General features: G+C 39.5%; 1 protein-coding gene across 1 annotated transcript; it reads left to right on the top strand.

Moving 5' to 3' along the window:
* The first annotated feature begins 1,660 nt into the window (after positions 1 to 1,660).
* Positions 1,661 to 17,300, top strand: IER3IP1 (immediate early response 3 interacting protein 1). The gene is made up of 3 exons (XM_061130945.1): positions 1,661 to 1,847; positions 14,764 to 14,865; positions 16,103 to 17,300. The coding sequence occupies exons 1-3, from the start codon at positions 1,757 to 1,759 to the stop codon at positions 16,156 to 16,158; spliced, it is 249 nt and encodes an 82-aa protein (XP_060986928.1). The 5' UTR covers positions 1,661 to 1,756; the 3' UTR covers positions 16,159 to 17,300.
* The last annotated feature ends 272 nt before the right edge of the window (positions 17,301 to 17,572 follow it).

Below are 17,572 nucleotides of genomic sequence, written 5' to 3'. Positions count from 1 at the left end.
GCACGTTGAATCTTCCCTGACCAGGGATGGACTGGTGTGCCCTACACTGGCAGGTGGATTCTTAACCACTGGACTACCAGGGAAGTCCTAGTGATTACATTTTAAAGGAGTGGCTTTCAGGTCCTTGAGTCAGACACCCTTGAACAGTAGGAGATACATATATATCTCAAAGGGATAGAGGAAGGACTCACAATCATAAATCCACTTTCATAAGTGCTCTAAGAAGGTATGGTCAGGGGCCTATTTTCAGGTGTGGGCTAGAACAAACAGTACATTTTGGAGGGAGCCTTGAGCTTTCTCAGGCAGACACTTAAAGGGGGGGGGGGGCAGGGACTTCCATGGTGGCTCTGCCTGCCAATGCAGGAGATGCGGGTTTGATCCCTAGTTTGAGAAGATCCCCTGAGGAAGGAAATGGCAACCACTCCAGTATTCTTGCCTGGGAAATCCCATGGACAGAGGAGCCTGGTAGGCTACAGTCCATGGGGTCACAAAAGAGTTGGACACAGCTTAGCAACTAAAGAATAACAAGGGTCTTCCTAGGGATGAATTGAGCTGTTAGAAACTAAGTCTTTTAATATGTGGCTAGGGGATTGGATGAAATCATTTGTGTTGAGAATCTATAGTTTTTATAGGCCAAGGTTGAGTCTGATCAAGAGGAGAATGTTTCTCATCCAGGAATTTTAAGACCTGTTGTAAGGTCAGACCACCCAAGATGGCTATTCTCTATCTCTCTGTAACCCTCTGCTCCACCAGGACCTGCTTCACCCACGCCCTACACTCACAACTGACCCAACCACACACTTACCCCAACCCCAGCCAGTGACTGTTCTTGTTGAAGGGACAGTGAAGGACATGCCCCTCTGCTGGTTTCCCTGGTAAGCCTGGTAACCAATCAGCCAAGGTGACAGCCGATTGCTCTGCAACTGGTAATCCCCCCATCCCCACCCACCAACCCCACCATTCCCCAGGAATGAAGATTGCTGCCATATCTTGCCCACCTTGGGGTGTCACTCCAGGGCCTTGCTTCTGACAATAAGATTCCTGCTCCTGCCCCCTCATCCATTAAATCATTATTTCTGTTGCGGACTCCTGCGTTTTCCTTTGGTCTTGAACTCGGGCAAGCACAGGCCTTGGAGGCCTGTGGGGTGCAACTCAACCCATATTATTTCAGTTAAATTTTTATAAAAACTTTTATTTGACTTTTTCATCTGTAAAATAGGAATTACCTATTAACATCTCATACAGCCCTTGGGAGCATCTAGTACAGCGCTGTCCAAGGAAGTATTGGACAAGCCCCCATATCATTATCAATAACCTCATTGCCACATTTAAAAAAAAATAGAAATAAACCATAAAAATGAATGTTTGCATTTTATTTACCTAGTATAATCAACACATTTCAACATGTAATCAATATTTTTAAACTATTGGGAGATTTTACGTTCTGTTTTCGTTCTGTGTATTTTACAACACCTCCGTTACGGCCAGGCACAATTCAAAAGTTCGGTAGTTACTTCCAAGTTGCCGCATTGGATAGCGCGGGTCTACACAGCTCAGCAGACATGCCGTGCAGAGGTGAGCGTAGGGCGGGTCTTAGCCAGACGGGGCGGAGCTTCTCAGGGCGCGTTGGGGGGGGCGGAGCGTCTGAGGGCGCGTTTTGGGCCTCGCCGGCTGCCGTAGGAAGCGCCGGACGTGGCGGCGCCACGTCCCCTGCCGCCTAGGGAGAGGAGTCAGTTGGGCCTCCGGGTGCGTGGCCATGGCCTTTACGTTGTACTCGCTGCTGCAGGCGGCCCTTCTCTGCGTTAATGCCATCGCCGTGCTTCACGAGGAGCGCTTCCTCAAGAACAGTGAGTGGGGCCGGCGGGCCGGACTGAGGGGGCGGCGGCGGAGCTCGGGGGTCGCGGACCACCGGGCAGAGACGGACGGGCGGCCGAGGGCTCGCCTCTTTGGGGGCCTTTCCTTGGGTGGGGAAGCCGAGCCACTCTCGTCTCACAGGGGAGTGAAGATTGTTCCACAGACGCTCGCTGGGTGCCAGCCCTGAGGGGTCGGGAAGCGGAGATGGGGAGTAGAGCCGGCAACGCCCTTGCCCGCGACTAGTTTAGGTTAGGAATTTAGTACACGTTTCCAGGGCTGCTTTTAATTGTCAAAAATCTGAGGTGTGGGTTTTCAGTGAAAGAGGGAGGGGCGTGGCTCATTTTGGAGCGTGGGTAGTTCGAAGAAGGAACTGATGGAGAGTCATAGGGGTTCCTGGACTTTGGAGATAAGAGGAAAGGAAGCCTGTTGGGATTATCACAACATCCAGCCACACGCATTCCAAGAAAAGTTTATGCAGCACAGTTTACCGGGTGCCTGTGATGCGCCAGCCTAGAATCTGAGCGTACAGGGAAGACAGAAGTTATGCCTATCGGGATCTCGCAATCCAGCGAGCTCCATGCCACTTGGGCAGGCTGCTTTTTTTCTGTCTGAGGCACAGTTATGGCAGGATACTGCATGATGGTACATCATTTCTCACAGCATGCGGAACATGTCAGTGTAGATCACTGAAACTCAAACCCATGAGCAAGATTGATTCGTTTCATTTATTCCTTTAGGAGAGATTTATTGAGCACAAATATGTGCCAGGCCCATGTAATAGGAGCTGAGGTTACAACAGTTATCTTACCCTTCTAATGGAAATTACTCTAAGTAAAAACTGAAGAAGTACCAATAACAAGTATGCAGACTGTTACAAAAGAGATGTGTCGGGACATACTAACTTGTGAGTCTTTGAAATCTTGGAGGAAATATATCTAACCGGAAACGTGAACTGTATCAGTAAACATTAGGTGAAGGGTCAGGAAGTGAGGAGGAAAAAGATGGTGTGAAAATTGGAAAGCAGGGCCCTAAGCAGGGCAGTGATGTGACCAGATCTGTGTTATTTGCAAGATCTTTCTGGTTACTTTATGGAGAACAGATCAGAAGTGTAGAAGAGTGGATGTGGAAAGCACCATTTCAAATAGGGCAAGTAGATATTGTGACTATAATACACGTTGAATGGGTATAATAGCAGTAATGATACCTAATGCTTAACACTGCCGTGTGCCAGGATCTGTATCCAGTGCTTTACACATGCTAACTTCTGTAACCCTTACAAGAAACCTGTGAGACAGGTACTGTTTTCATCCCTGCTTTAAACTAAGTTGGAAATGAAGAAATGGTAGCTGGAAGGGAATACGGGGGATATGTTTTGTGGTGGTTTTATTTTTAGGTGTCAGCAGCAACAGTGAGAACTAGTCAGGTTCTTTTGTTAAGTCAGTGCCATGAAAAATGTGGGGAGAAAGTGAACACTGAAGCAAATATACAAATACAAAAAAGACAGAGGAGATGTAAGGAGATATTCATATGCAGCATGTGGACCTTGGTTGACTTCTACTTAACACATCAACTGTAAAAAATCATTTTGGGGGCATTTTGAAGATTCTAGTATGGACTAGATACTGGATGATATTAAGAATCACTGTACATCTTGTTAGTGTGATAAAGATGCATACTGAAATATTTAGGAGTGAAATATTATAGTACCAGTAATTTAGTTTTAAAGAAATCAAGCAGAGAAAAAGATGAAGCACATAAGGCAAAAAAAAAAAAAAAATCAATAATTTAAAAAATTATTTATCTATTTAATTTTGGCTATGCTCGGTCTTGGTTGTTGCTCGGGCTCTCTCTAGTTGTGGTGTGCAGGCTTCTCAGTGCAGTGGCTTCTGTTGCAAAGCTCGGGTTCTAGAGGTATGGGCTTCAATAGTTATGGCTCCCAGCCTTAAGAGCACAGGTGCGGTAGTTGTGGTGCCCGGGCTTACTTGCTCCATGGCATCTGGCTGCTTTCCAAATCAGGGATTGAGCCTGTGTCTCCTGCATTGGCAGACGGATTCTTAACCACTTGGGGCAAGTCCCCCAAGTCAACAATTACTACACAACACTGTCAATCAACTATACTCCAATATAAAATAAAATGTTTAAAAAATCAGCAGTTGTTAAATCTGAGTGATAAATATGTTTTAAAACTTGCATAATTAAAGATTAGAAAAAAGAATTGCTAACAGAAAGGAAATAGTAATGAGAGAAAAATAAAAGATACAAGAGAGAAATGAGGTAATTGATAGCTCAAGGATTCTGAGAAGGTGGGTGGAGATGGGACCCAAGGTACACATGGAGGAGATGGCATAACTGGGAGGTGGGATACTTTCTTTATTGAAAAAGGAGGAAAAGTTAGCTGGAGAAGCAGGAGGTTCCTAGATTTGGTGGCAGGAAGTTTTTCTCCATTCCTTACAACAAATAGGCCAATCACTGTGAGCAGGGTGGAAAGATGTAGCAGCAAGCATGACACAGTGTCTTTGTTCTCAGAGAGGTAAAACAGATAAATAATTATACAGATAGTTGAGTCTAGGATAAAGGCTTTGAAGGAAGAGAACTAGGTAAGAACCATGGGAATATGACCTCCTGGTTGAATCAGAACAGTGTTAGTTCCTAAGGAAATAGCATTTAAAGCTAAGTCCTAGAAAAGGAATGGGAATTAGTGTATTTTTGGTTACCTTTCAGACTTCTAAGTGGAGATGTCATGTAGGCATTTGTGTATACAGTTCTGGTGCCCAAAAGGGAGGTTTGGGGAGGATTTACACATGGGGATTTTTACTGTTGGCTGGTAATTTCAAATCGTTGGAATGAAGGCTATTTCTCAGAGAGGTTCAAGGATTGAGTCCTGAAATTATTTATTCCTGTCAGGGTTCTTGGTTGCAAGCAGCAGAAGCTGATTCTGGCTAATTAAGGAGAAGGAAATTTAATAAAAGTTTGTTGGACAATAGAACAATGGAGCAGAGTGGAGAATCCAAATATAGACACATATTTATATGGACACTTAACTTAATAAAGGTAACAGCAGAATGTGATAGGAAGGTCCTTCAATAAATGATTCTGGGTTAACTGGATATTCAAAAAGAAGTAAATGAATCTTGACCCTCTGCTTCATGTTAAACACGAAAGTCAATTGCAAGAACATTGTAGATCTAAGTGGGAAAGGTAAAAATAAAGTTGGAAGAAAACAATTTTTTTTTCTGAAAGGGCCATATTAAAAATATATAGCAGGCTTTTGCAGGCCAGGAGACAGAATTGAGGTTATTAAGTGGGAATTAGTCGTTTATAAATGTAATACATCATTCTTTTTTCCCTGGCTTTGAGATTTAATTGACATATAACATTGTGTAAGTGTAAGACATATTTGTGATGATTTGGTACACATATATATTGCAGAATGCTTACCACAGTAAGGTTGGTTAACACATCCTTCACCTTACATAATTATCATTTTGTTGTAGATATTGTTTCGGTGAGAACATTTAAGATTTACTTTCAGAGCAGCTTTCAAGTAAACAGTGCAGTGTTGTTAACTATGGTCGCCATGCTGTACAATAATCCCCAAAATTTGCTCATCTAATAACTGAGAGTACCTTTTGACCAATCTCCTGATTTCCCCCACCACTTTGCTCCTGGCAACCACCATACTACTGTCTCTTTGAGTTGAATGGTTTTAGATTCCACATATAAGTGAGATAGTACAATAGTAGTCTTCCTCTGAGTTATTTCAGTTAGCACAGTGTCTTCAGGGTCCATCTTTGTTGTCACACATGTCAAGTTTTCCTTATTTGTGGCTGAATAATATTTCATTGTAACTGTACACTACATTTTCTTTATTCATTCATTTGTCAGTGGACACAGATTGTTTTCATGTCTTGGCAATTGTGAATAGTGCTGCAATGAACATAGGAGTGCAAATATCTCTTCAAGATAATGATTTCATCTCTTTTGGATAAATACCCAGAAATGGGACTACTAAATGTGTTTCTGTTTTAAATTTTTTGAGGAACCTTCATCCTATTTTCTGTATCAGCTGTACAAATTTACATTCCTGTGGACAGTGCACAAAGGTTCCCTTTTTTCTACATCCTTGCCAGCATTTATTGTCTCTCGGTTTTTTTGGTAATAGCCGTTCTAACAAGTGTGAGGTGATATTTCATTGTGGCTTTGACTTGCATTTCTCTGATGAATAGTGATGTTGAGTACATTTTCATGTACTTGTTGGCCATTTTTATGTCTTTGGAAAAATATCTATTCAAGTCCTCTGCCCATTTTTAACCAGATTATTTGGAAATACAATTATTAATGGAGAGCACTTCCAAAATGTTGGTATGAGAACCTCCACTGGAACCTCTTTTCTATGAAACCACTATAACTAGTGAATATTATTTAAAAAACAAACATTCAGAGTCACCGGGAATTGTCATAAGAGTATACAACATACAGAGAAACTTTTTTTTCTGCCAAGAAAATCTGCTAAAGCTCAGTAAGAGCAGTGAGACTCTCTTCCTTTTGAGCCACATCCAGTTCTCCCCCCTCCCCCACTGGGGGGGGCGGGAAGGAAATAATAAAGATTACAGTGAAAATTAATGAAATACAGAGCAGAAAAACAATAAAGAGAATTAACAAAACTAAAGCTAGTTCTCTCAGAAGATCAACAAAATTGGCAAACATTTACTTCGACTGAGAAAAAAGAAGACCTCAGATTACTAAAGTCAGTGATGAAAGGAGACATCACTACCTTAGAGAATGAAAAGGATTTTAAGGGAATGGTGTGAACAACTGTATGCCAACAAATTAGATGATTTAGATGAAATGGACAAATTTCTAGAAAGACCACAAACTATTGAACTGACTGATTAGACCTATAACACGTAAAGAGATTGAGTTAGTAGTTTAAAAACTTTGAACAAAGGAAAACCCAGGCTTCAATGCTGGATTCTGCCAAACATTTAAAGAAAATACCTAAATAGAGAGGAGAAAGGACATCCCAACTCATGCCTTGAGACCAGTATTAACCTGGTGTGAAAACCAGTCACAGCACAAGAAAAGAAATCCCAGACCAGTATCTCTGATGAATAGAAACACAAAAATTCTCTGCAGAACACTGGCAAACTAAACCAGGTGGGATTTACCCCAGGAGTGCAGAGTTGATTTAACCTTTTAAAATCAGTTTAATTCATCATATTAGTAAAATTAAAATCACATGATTATAATAGATGCAGAAAAAAATGTGACAAAACTCCATACCCTTTCATGATAAAACATTCAAGAAACTAGGAATAGGAAAGAAGTTTCTCAGTTTGATAAAGAACATCTATGAAAACCCCCCAGTGAGGGTTGTGTGAGCCTAAATAATAGAGAAGTTCCTAAAGGAGGTAGATCTTAAACAGTAAATCAGGAGACTCCCATGGTGGTCCAGTGGCTAAGATGCCATGCTCCCAATGCAGGGGGCCTGGGTTCAGTCCCTGGTCTAAAGATCCCATGTGCTGCAACCCAGACCCAATGCAGCTGAATAAGCAAATATTAAAAAACAAAAACAAAAAACTAGTAAGTCAGATTTGCATCAATGTACAGAGAAATGAGGGCTTCTCTGGTGGCTTAGCGGTAAAGAATCTGCCTGTAGTACAGGAGACACGGGTTCAATCCCTGGGTCAGAAAATCCCCCTGGAGAAGGAAATGGCAACCCACTCCAGTATTCTTGCCTGGGTAATCCCATGGACAGAGCAGTCTGTGAGGCTACAATGTATGGGGTCTCAAGAGTCAGACATGGCTCAGCAACTAATCCACCACCACAGAGAAATGAACAAGGTATTCCATAGGCCTTCCATATGATAGACATAGATGAGCATGGCAGTTTATAAATCATTGAAGAAACTCTATCGATATATGTTTCTATTTATATATTACTGAAAAGCATTTGTTTAATTTTGTCAAGGATTAAATGGAAATTATTGTGTTGAATTGGGAATTATATTGAACCAAGCGAGATTAGTCTAAGTATACTAGGTCTTTCACTTTAGCAGTGCTCTTTTTGATCAAGGCAATTTTTTCAAACTTATATTAGTAGAGTTCTTTGTGTGGTTTATTAGGTACTTTTACATTTATGATAGTGCTGCAAACTTGGTGACACAAAATAAAGCACATTCATTTTTCTTCATAGAAATGGAAACTGATCTCAAAGAAGCTGATGTTTGCCAGTGTCTTCAAAACTGTAGTTAATACATTTTCTTCAAAATGTATCTAGCTGAGGATTGTTGACTGAACCTGGATGGATTGCCCTTTTGTGTGTGATTTTTTGAAGTCTGGGCAGGGGAAGAACATTATGTGGTGTTTACAATTAGTAACTTTTTCTATTTAAGTTCATTCCTGAGATTGGCAGCAACAGCTGCTGGCTGGTCTTATCATTTGTTTTCTGCTGGGCCCTCCAGCTATGGACAAGAAAGCTGCAGGGTTCAGTCTTTATCCTTAAAAAAAAAAGCAAAACTCTTTAAAGCTTTGGCCAGGTTCCTTAGAAAAACAACTGACACTCTTAAGTAGCAGTTGGAGAGAAAACTATTTGTTACAGTAAAAGGTAATCCCTGGCAGATGCTCTTTCGCTGGTCAACTTTGTATTTGTCTGTGGAATATCGAGACAAATGTCTTCCTCACTCTCCCCCAAAATTCTGTTTTCTTTTTCATTCTAGACTAGAATACCATTCTATTCATAAGAATAGAGAAGCTAACATTAGCTGATAATTTACTATTTTTAAAAAATTACTTAAGTGCTGATGCTTAAATCATGGTATTTTCTACATTGTAGAGTTTTATCCTGTTTTGTTGACGAGCAAGCAGTTGGAAGATACATTTTTTTCTGGGATCACTCCTCATTATGTGCACGATCCACAAAGTACTTTAAAAAGTTCTTTTTTACCATCTAAGAGACTGTGGCCCTGAATGGAAAGGATTGATAGTTTTAGCAATGATAAATTTCTAAAAAGCAGGTAAAGGAAATGAAACCAGCAACCGTCTAAAGGCAGTTGTAAAGCAATTTAAATATTCAGAGTGACTTGTGGTTGAAGCCCCTCCACTTCTGGAACCTGTCCCTGCCCGCAGTTTGTTCATGCTCTGAATTCCAGAGGGATTTCTCCAATAGAGGAGTAGCTTTACAGGTTTTCTTTTTAAATGTCATTTTTTCTTTTTTATCAAAGCAATGTATGTGTGTGGTTTTTAAGGTCAAAAAAGCCCTTCAACCTATAAAGAAAAATGGAAGCCTCCTGCTCCATCTCTCAACCTCCTCTATTCTTCTAAAGCAATTATTTTCAACTCTTTCAAGTTTTAAGTCATTGACCTACTATTGTGGAAGGGCTTAGCACAGTTGTACCATCAGTGGCACACTCATTCTTATGTAAGCACAAATACACGTACTTCCCTTCTCCATCTCTCACGTCTCCAGCCAATTATTGGTAATAGCAGTATTCCATATTTAATATGACCATGCATGTTACAGCTGAACAGTAAAAAAAAAAAAAAAATCATAATTTTATTCTTCTAGTTGATTTGTGGTTCGGTGTAGAATTCTAGATTGGAACCACTTTTTTCTAGTTTTGAGGACATTATTCCATTTAATTTTCTCATTTCCTGTATTGATGTTAAGTCTAATGCCATTCTGATTCCTGACTCTTAGTAGGTAGAAACCCTTTAGGGTATTCTCTTATCTTTGCATGCACAGTCACTTCAGTCATGTCTGACTCTTTGCGACCCTATGTTCTGTAGCCCACCAGGCTCCTCTGTTCATGGGATTCTCCAGGCAAGAATACTGGAGTGGGTTGCTGTGCCCTCCTCCAGGGGATCTTCCCAACCCGGGAGGCGAACCCCCGTCTCTTACATCTCCTGCATTGGCAGGAGGGTTCTTTACCACTAGCATTACCTGGGAAGCCCTTTTATCTTTAGAGGTCTGAAATTTTACAATAATGTGGCAGTCTGTGGGTCTCCTTTTCATTCATTGGGCTGTACCCTGATTGGGCCCATTTGTCCTAAAGGCTCATGTCCCTCAGTTCTGGGATATCATCTCTTAATATGTGTTTGATAAGTCTTTTAAAAACTTTCACTGGAGTGTAGTTGATTTACAGCGTCTGTGTTAGTTTCGGGGGTACAGCAAAGTGAATCAGTTATATCCTTTCTTTTTTTTAGATTCCTTTCCCATATAGGCCATTACAGAGTGTTGAGTAGAGTTCCCTGTGCTATACAGCAGGTTCTTATTATCTTTTTTTTTTTAATATAGTAGTGTGTATATGTTAATCCTAATATTTCCCAGATTATCCCTCCCCCATCCCTTGGTAATGATAAATTTATTTTGTACATCCATGACTGTATTTCTGTTTTGTAAATAAGTTCATTTGTATCCTCCCCCCTTTTTTTGACTCCACATATAAGTGATATCTTAATGATATGTCTTTCTGACTTCACTCAGTATAACAAACAGTCTCTAGGTCCATCCTTGTTGCTGCAAATGGCATTATTTTGTTCTTTTTTATGGCTGAATAGTATTCCATTATATATATTCACCGTGTCATCTTTATCCATTCCTCTCTTGATGGACATTTATGTTGCTTCCATGTCCTGGCTATTGAACATTGGGGTGCATGTATCTTTTTGAATTATGTTTTTCTCTGGGTATATGCCTAAAAGTGGGATTGCTGGATCATATGGTAATTCTATTTTTAGTTTTTAAGAAACCCCCATACTGTTCTCCATAGTGGCCTAGTGACTCTATCGGTTTACATTCCCACCAATAGTGTAAGAGGGTCCCCTTTTCTTCACACCCTCTCCAGCATTTATTGTTTGTAGATTTTTTGATGATGGCCATTCTGACCGGTGTCAGTTAATCCCTTTTTGTAGTTTTGACTTCATTTTCTCTGATAATTAGTGATGTTGAATATCTTTCCATGTGCTTTTGGCCACCTCATTAGATAATTTTTTCCTGTTTTTCCTTTGCTTTCTGGAACTCCAGTTATTGTGACATGTTGATACTCCTTTTTTAACTTTTTTCTTGTCTTGTAGGTGTCTTAGTGTGTCAGCCTCTTTTGAACTTTTTATGCTGATAGAGCAAGAACAAGTGCTCCTTTTTTACGTTCCCTTTTTCATGGCATCTTGTTCTCTGAGTTTTGTAGCTACAATAGTTTTTCTCTAAGGATGTTCATTTCCTTAAAAAATGAACTTCTTGCATTCTCTTCCTCAGAGCCTTCTTTTCTGGCTTTACTCTATCCTACCATGTTCAGAATCATTCCCTCTTGACTGTCAGTTCATTCTAAAGAGTAAACCCTGAGAGGCTCTTTGGAAGCTCTGTGTATATGGTTGGGATTTACTCACCAGTGGGCATCCCAGTTGAATTTTCCGTTTCATTAAAGCCCCCTGTATGTCACTAACTGAAGTCTTCCCGGGCAGCTGGTCAATTTCCAGAGTAATTGTACAACTTCCTGTCTGCAGAATGCAAGTATTCTTATGTTCCAGACTTAACGTGATACACCAGGAGGGAAAGCGGGCAGGAGTCTGCCACTTAGGTGTGTAGACCTTAATTCAGTCCACCTTCCCTAGATGTCCCCAGGTCTGGAGCTTCCCTGCTTCAGTCTGCACTGAGAGTAAACCTGTCTCCTGAGAGGGTAAGAGAGAGCCACTGTTCCCATCAGTTCAGTCTAGGGAAGGGGAGAAGGGGATGAGCGGTGCTATCTGCTCCTGTGGGGACTTGCAGTTAGTCCTCCTGTGTTTCCAAAACTGTGGCACCCTCACTGGCATTGTGAAGTTTCTCTTGTTTTCAGGATCCTCAGCACGGTTCGCCTCTGTTTTTTGTTGTGTGCTCCCCAGAGGTGTAGGCTTCCGTTTTCTCTGCTAAGTCAGTTATTGTTCCGTCTGTCTGTTGTTGTTGTTTGGATTAACTTCTCTTGCCTGGGGACTTCTTTCTTATTACTCTTGTAAGCTCAGTGGGAAGAGGATTCACTTGCCAGTGCAGGAGACACAGAAGATGCGGGTTGGATGCCTGGGTTGGGAGAGTCCCCTGGAGTAGGAAATGGCAACCCACTCCAGTATTCTTGCCTAGAAAATTCCACGGACAGAGGAGCTACAGTCCATGGGGTCGCCAAGAGTTGGACATACACTAATGTCATTATTAGTGGATTTCGGGAGAAGTCTCAGTTAAAAGTGTGTGTCCATTGATCGGGTTCAGGACGTGCTGCCCCCAAGTAAGTCACTGTGGTGTTGGACATCGTAAGCTGAAGGAGTTAGAGAAAACACCAGAAGCAGAGCGGTCATCCCACCCTCCTCCCTCCATGCCCCTTCTTTCCTGAAAGCAGGAGATAAGTTTCTCATGTGAAAGGTGTCCTCCCCATACCAGAAGGAAGGAGACATTCTTACCACCAGAGGCAGGGAACTGAACACCAGACAGACTGTATTACTTTATTACATTACCCATAGCCCAAACCCCTTTTCTTGTTAGTTCTTCACAAATTTATTCCCTTGTCTAAAAGGTAGAAAAGTTTCCTGTTCTGCTCACGTTTTCAGGTCTTCATTTTCTCGTGAAGACTCCCAGGTACATGTAAAACCTTAATAAACTTTGTATGCTTTTCTCCTGTCAATGTCTTTGTCAGTTTAATTTTCAGACATAACCAAGGACCCTAAGCGGGTCAAGGAAACATTCTTCCTTACAGTAACTGTTATGTTTAACTGAAACCAGGCTGCTTTCTTATGACGCAGAGTTGTTAAGTAGGTTTATATGAGTAAGACTAAACTGGTTTGGAAAATAATACACCTGTGGTGGTGGCCATTTTGTGTTTTATGTCTTTTCAAGACACTATTATGAAATAATTTTCACCACATTATAAGTAGTTAAAGGCTGGTACTACACCTTTGAACTTAGATGACAAAAAGAGAATTGCCATTTAGTGGAGAATGCTGATTTTGAGCTACCTGGGAAAGCGAGACCAGATATGTGGGAGAAAGAAATTATAGTAGAACTTGTTATATAGTAAAAGTAAATGTTGGAGAAACAGCATAAATATTTTCACTTGCCAGAGATCCAGAAGTAGGAAGCAAGCAAAATGCAGGTTTGAGATTGTTTTTAACTTGGAGAGATGTGTGCATTTAATATTGGAGGATTTCTTCCTCCCTTCCTCCAAGCTACAACTGAAATGATTGGTTTGTGTTATGTTTTGTGTCTTAAAAATAAAGAAACATGGTTCTTTGGAAGTTTTATCTACGATGCTAGGGTTTACCATACCTTTCTTTATCCAAAGTTAACTCGGTTTGCTATAAATTAATCCCACAAATGTATATTAAGTACTTGCTCTGGGGTGGGGGACAAGGGAAAGGTAAAGAAAGACTAAATTTAGTTCTAGGAATTTATAATATGACTTACAATCAGTAGTTACTGTTTGGGTAAGACAAGGTTTATTATGACATAGAGGGGAATTAGGAAAGACCTTGACTTTAAAGTCAGACAGACCTGGATTCAGAAGCTGCCTTTAACATGTACAGCAGTTAGTGGGAATTGAGTGTGAATAGCAATACTTGGAGGGTTGTGGTTGATACAGGGCTAGCACGTTAATTTAAGGAGCTTCTGACTTCAGTCAGTAGACGATGGAAATCATCACACATTGTGAGTTAGAAAGATCTGGCCCTTTAAGGGAGAAAGAGGTTGAGATGAAATTGCAGAGGCATCTATTGAGAGTCTGGCCAAAGATGGTAGAGGCTGTGATATTAACCACTGTGATGGAGGTTGAGCTCTGGGAGCTCGAAACGAGTAACACTCTGTGGACTAGGAAGGCTGTGAGCACAGGTGAGCTAGGCCTCGAAGGGTGAGCGGGAGTCAAAACATACCTACTCTATTGTGAACCTGAATTTTATATTAGTTTTATACCATAGCATATCTCAGTGTTGATGTGACCAAAAAAGCAACCATTATTTAACCTTTATTTCAACCAAGTAAAAGTTGATTAAGCAATATGAAATCTTGTTACCTGATACTTGCTTCTTTGATGTATAAAATAAAAACTTCTTCTCCATCTTCAGGTTAAAGGGTTAGCGTGTCAGGAATTAATTAAGCCCTGTAGTCATAGGAGATTAAAAAATTACCTAGTCATATGAGATATGAAAAGTGGACCTGAAATAAGGACAAGAGAAGGACATTGCAGAAATGAGGGTGTGTGAGCCTCTAGAAGAATGTGTAAGGCAATTAAAAAAAAAAAGAACAAATAAAGGTAAAGAAGTAATGATTTATATTATCAGCAAAATGACAGAAGGAGATAAAAGACCCATTTACTGAAAATAAGTGGGATTAGAGTTAGATAGTAGGCTAAATTCCTCACTTCAAAATTGAGAAATGAAGAAGAATGGTCAAGTTAAAAAGATATACCTCTGTTGGCATGCTATGAAGGCCTATCCAAGCTGTGAACAGGTTTGTATTAACATTTCACCAGGTGAACACATGGTGAAACTTAGATGCAACACCTTTATACTAATAATTACAGTGGGTTTTATGAATTCTGAGTTGAACCAATTTGTTATTCAATTTGACAATATGCTTTGGTTTTCAGTTCTGACCTGAAAAATGTTTTGTTTAAAAAAGGAGAAAGAAAAGAGTTAGGTTGTCACAGCAGTCATCTTTACTGAATTCAGTGCCATGGAATAATTTACTAGGCTGTAGTTTATTTTATAAAATTAAAAGGGAAATTAAATGTGCTGCTTATCAAAAGTAAAAAATACACTCTAAAATTTTTAAATCATATGACTATATTTTATGTCTTTAACAGAGACTCCAAGTTATGTTTTAGAAGGTGACTAATGAGGGAGCAAGGCAAGTGCATAATAAATTTTAACACAGCTAATCATCTTTATATTATGCAGTTGGCTGGGGAACAGACCAGGGAATTGGAGGATTTGGAGAAGAGCCAGGAATTAAATCTCAGCTAATGAACCTTATTCGATCTGTAAGAACCGTGATGAGAGGTAAGAAGCAAAACTAGTAGAATACGCTTTCATTTTAATTTTGTGGTTTAAGTAGCAAAACTTCCAAGCAAAACTGTCACTTTTGTAGTGGGAACTTTTTTCTATTTGACTTGGCTTTACTGCTTAAAAAGTTACTGGTTTCTTTCCTCACTTGCCTTTTCTTTCTGTTTAAGTCAACTGATGCAGATGGAATGTTCAGTGATGTGATGTTTCTTTGCTACCTGTATGTCACCTCTCGGGGTTGAAAGACAATAGTGTTCTTGCCTTTTAGAAATTCTTTTTGCTTCTAAGTAGAAAATTAACTAGGGTCCTTTAAGACTTTCAAGAGAAAAATACAGGCCCCATGTCTGTTATTTTACTAGAAAATATTTTTGAACAACTCAGGAGTTCAAAACCTTTTCTTTAAAACTATTAAAATTAGGGTCTCTTGCTATTTCTACCTCTGTCTCTCTGTTAGCTGCTTTCATCACAGCTTTGGGTAGGATGATAAATAAGTTCATTCTTGGAGAAGGAAACGGCAACCCACTCCAATATTCTTGCCTGGAAAATCCCATGGACGGAGGAGCCTGGCAGGCTACAGTCCATGGAGTCGCAAGAGTCAGACACGACTTAGCGACAAAACCACCAAGAAGACATAGTACTCAGTTCCATTTATTTGGTTGGGGAGTGGTTATCTTTAAAAGTTACTCAAAGTGAAGTAATCACCTTGAGTTTTTGATCTCTGAAACCATGGTCCTTATAATAATTTAGTTCTCTGCAAACAGTATCTAGTCAACGGAGCACTGACAAAAGGTTTAAAAATGTACACATCAATAATTTAATATGAATAAAGTATGAATGCCTTACAAAAAAAAAAAAATAAGCTCATTCTTCATTTAGTGATGAAGCTACAGAATCTTCTTTGCACTGTGTTTCTAATGTCAGATGTCGCTGCCAACCATGTGGGTCTACTTCTGCCTGGGTCCAGTTTGCTTGTGTTCCCAGGGCTGCTCCAGCACTATCCCCAGATTACTTTGTATTGATCTAGTTGTGCCAGTGTGACCCTTACCTCAGTCACACAAGCCCTCTTTCAGATAAGTTTTGGATTTTATGATCCAATGCATGTTTGAATGTTGCTATGTGATAAGGATTTGCAATGTGATTCTGATGACATACTGTATTTCTACCTTCCTGATGCTAGTAACTATGACTTAGTTTTTTCCTGATTTAATAATTAAATTTGTTTTTTTCTTTGCAGTGCCATTGATAATAGTAAACTCAATTGCAATTGTATTACTTTTACTATTTGGGTGAAGATCAGTGGGGGAAATGGAGACTCCGAAGAAGAGCTGTCAGCAGAAGTTATTACTTCAGTCTTTATTGAAGTATACATATCTTAGCTGGCTGTCCTTGGACTTGACAAAAATGTAAACCTGACAATAAAACCAGAGTCTCTATTTATCTGATTATTTAAAATGTTGCACTTAACAGTTTTATTGTAAAAAGATCAGATCATCAGAGGCCATAACTATCGAGGATTGGAATACATTTGATTGCTGACTGCTGATAAAAGTTCATGCTATGGAAAAGATTGTTAAAAGGGTGCAGGAATGTCACTTCTGTGTTTTTAGAGATTTCTCTCTTTGACTTCTCAGGGATGAATTTTTTTTCAAAGTTCTTGTAACTTAGTTATGATGTGAGAACGATTATCCTCCTAGATAAAATTTAAAGGATTTTTAAAATATAAAATATTAGGTAATTTGGATTGTTTTATCTTGAACTCGTTGGTTAAGTATTTTGTCTGTATACTGTCTCAGCTATGAAAAATTCAAATACATAGTAACTATTGAGGAGCAATATTCTGATTTCTGGGAGAGTTCTAATTTTGTTAAGTCGGATAGTCACATGTTGATTGTGGTTTTGTCTTAAGTTTCATTTTAAGTTGGATTCATGCATTTGTTATTTTATTAATTGGCCTGAATGATGAGACCAGATCAGTATCTACATATATCCAAAGGTTAAAGAAAAATCTGTATAGAAAAGTCTATGCCCTTTGTAACAATGATGACTTATTTTAAAAAATCAGCATAAATAGTATCCTGCAAGAGCAATCCTAAACAATCACCATTAAACCATACTATGTAAGAAGACTTTATTGTGAAGCATTTACCTCCTCAAATTATCACGTTTCTTGGAGTAGCACATTAAGGGGTGTGATTGGTGATTCTTTGTCAGTCACTAGAGCATTCATGGTGGATAAATTGTCTTTTGTTTTGTTTTTATGTCTTAGACCACCCCATATTTGTTTACCCCATAATACTGTTTTATGCAGAAAGATTAAGACAGTGTAAATGGTTTTTCTGGAAATTATTAGTTAATAATGCTTTAAAAGGGGTGGAATGGCATCTGTGTTTAAAAGAGAACATTTGTAAATAAAATTCAATTTCCAAGTCAAACACTTGTTTTTGTACCTTAGTATATACCTGTCAGTGTTAATCTTATTTTGTGTGTAATACTCACTCTGTATGTTCTTTGCTCTAAAATCATTGAGCACAGATTTAATGAGTTTTTTTTTTCTTCAATGAATCAACAGCATTGCTGACATATATCAGGACAACTCATGAACAATTCTGATTCTGTGACTTATGGGCAGATATTAGATGCCTGTTGGCCATGCCTGAGCTGGAGATGGAAGATCTCTGAGCAGGGGGGCCTTACAGCTGAACCA

The sequence above is a fragment of the Dama dama genome, chromosome 27, assembly GCF_033118175.1.
Source record: "Dama dama isolate Ldn47 chromosome 27, ASM3311817v1, whole genome shotgun sequence".
NCBI classification, from domain to species: Eukaryota; Metazoa; Chordata; class Mammalia; order Artiodactyla; family Cervidae; genus Dama; species Dama dama.
Note: the sequence above shows the minus strand (reverse complement) of the source record. Positions and strands in the feature narration are given on the sequence as shown.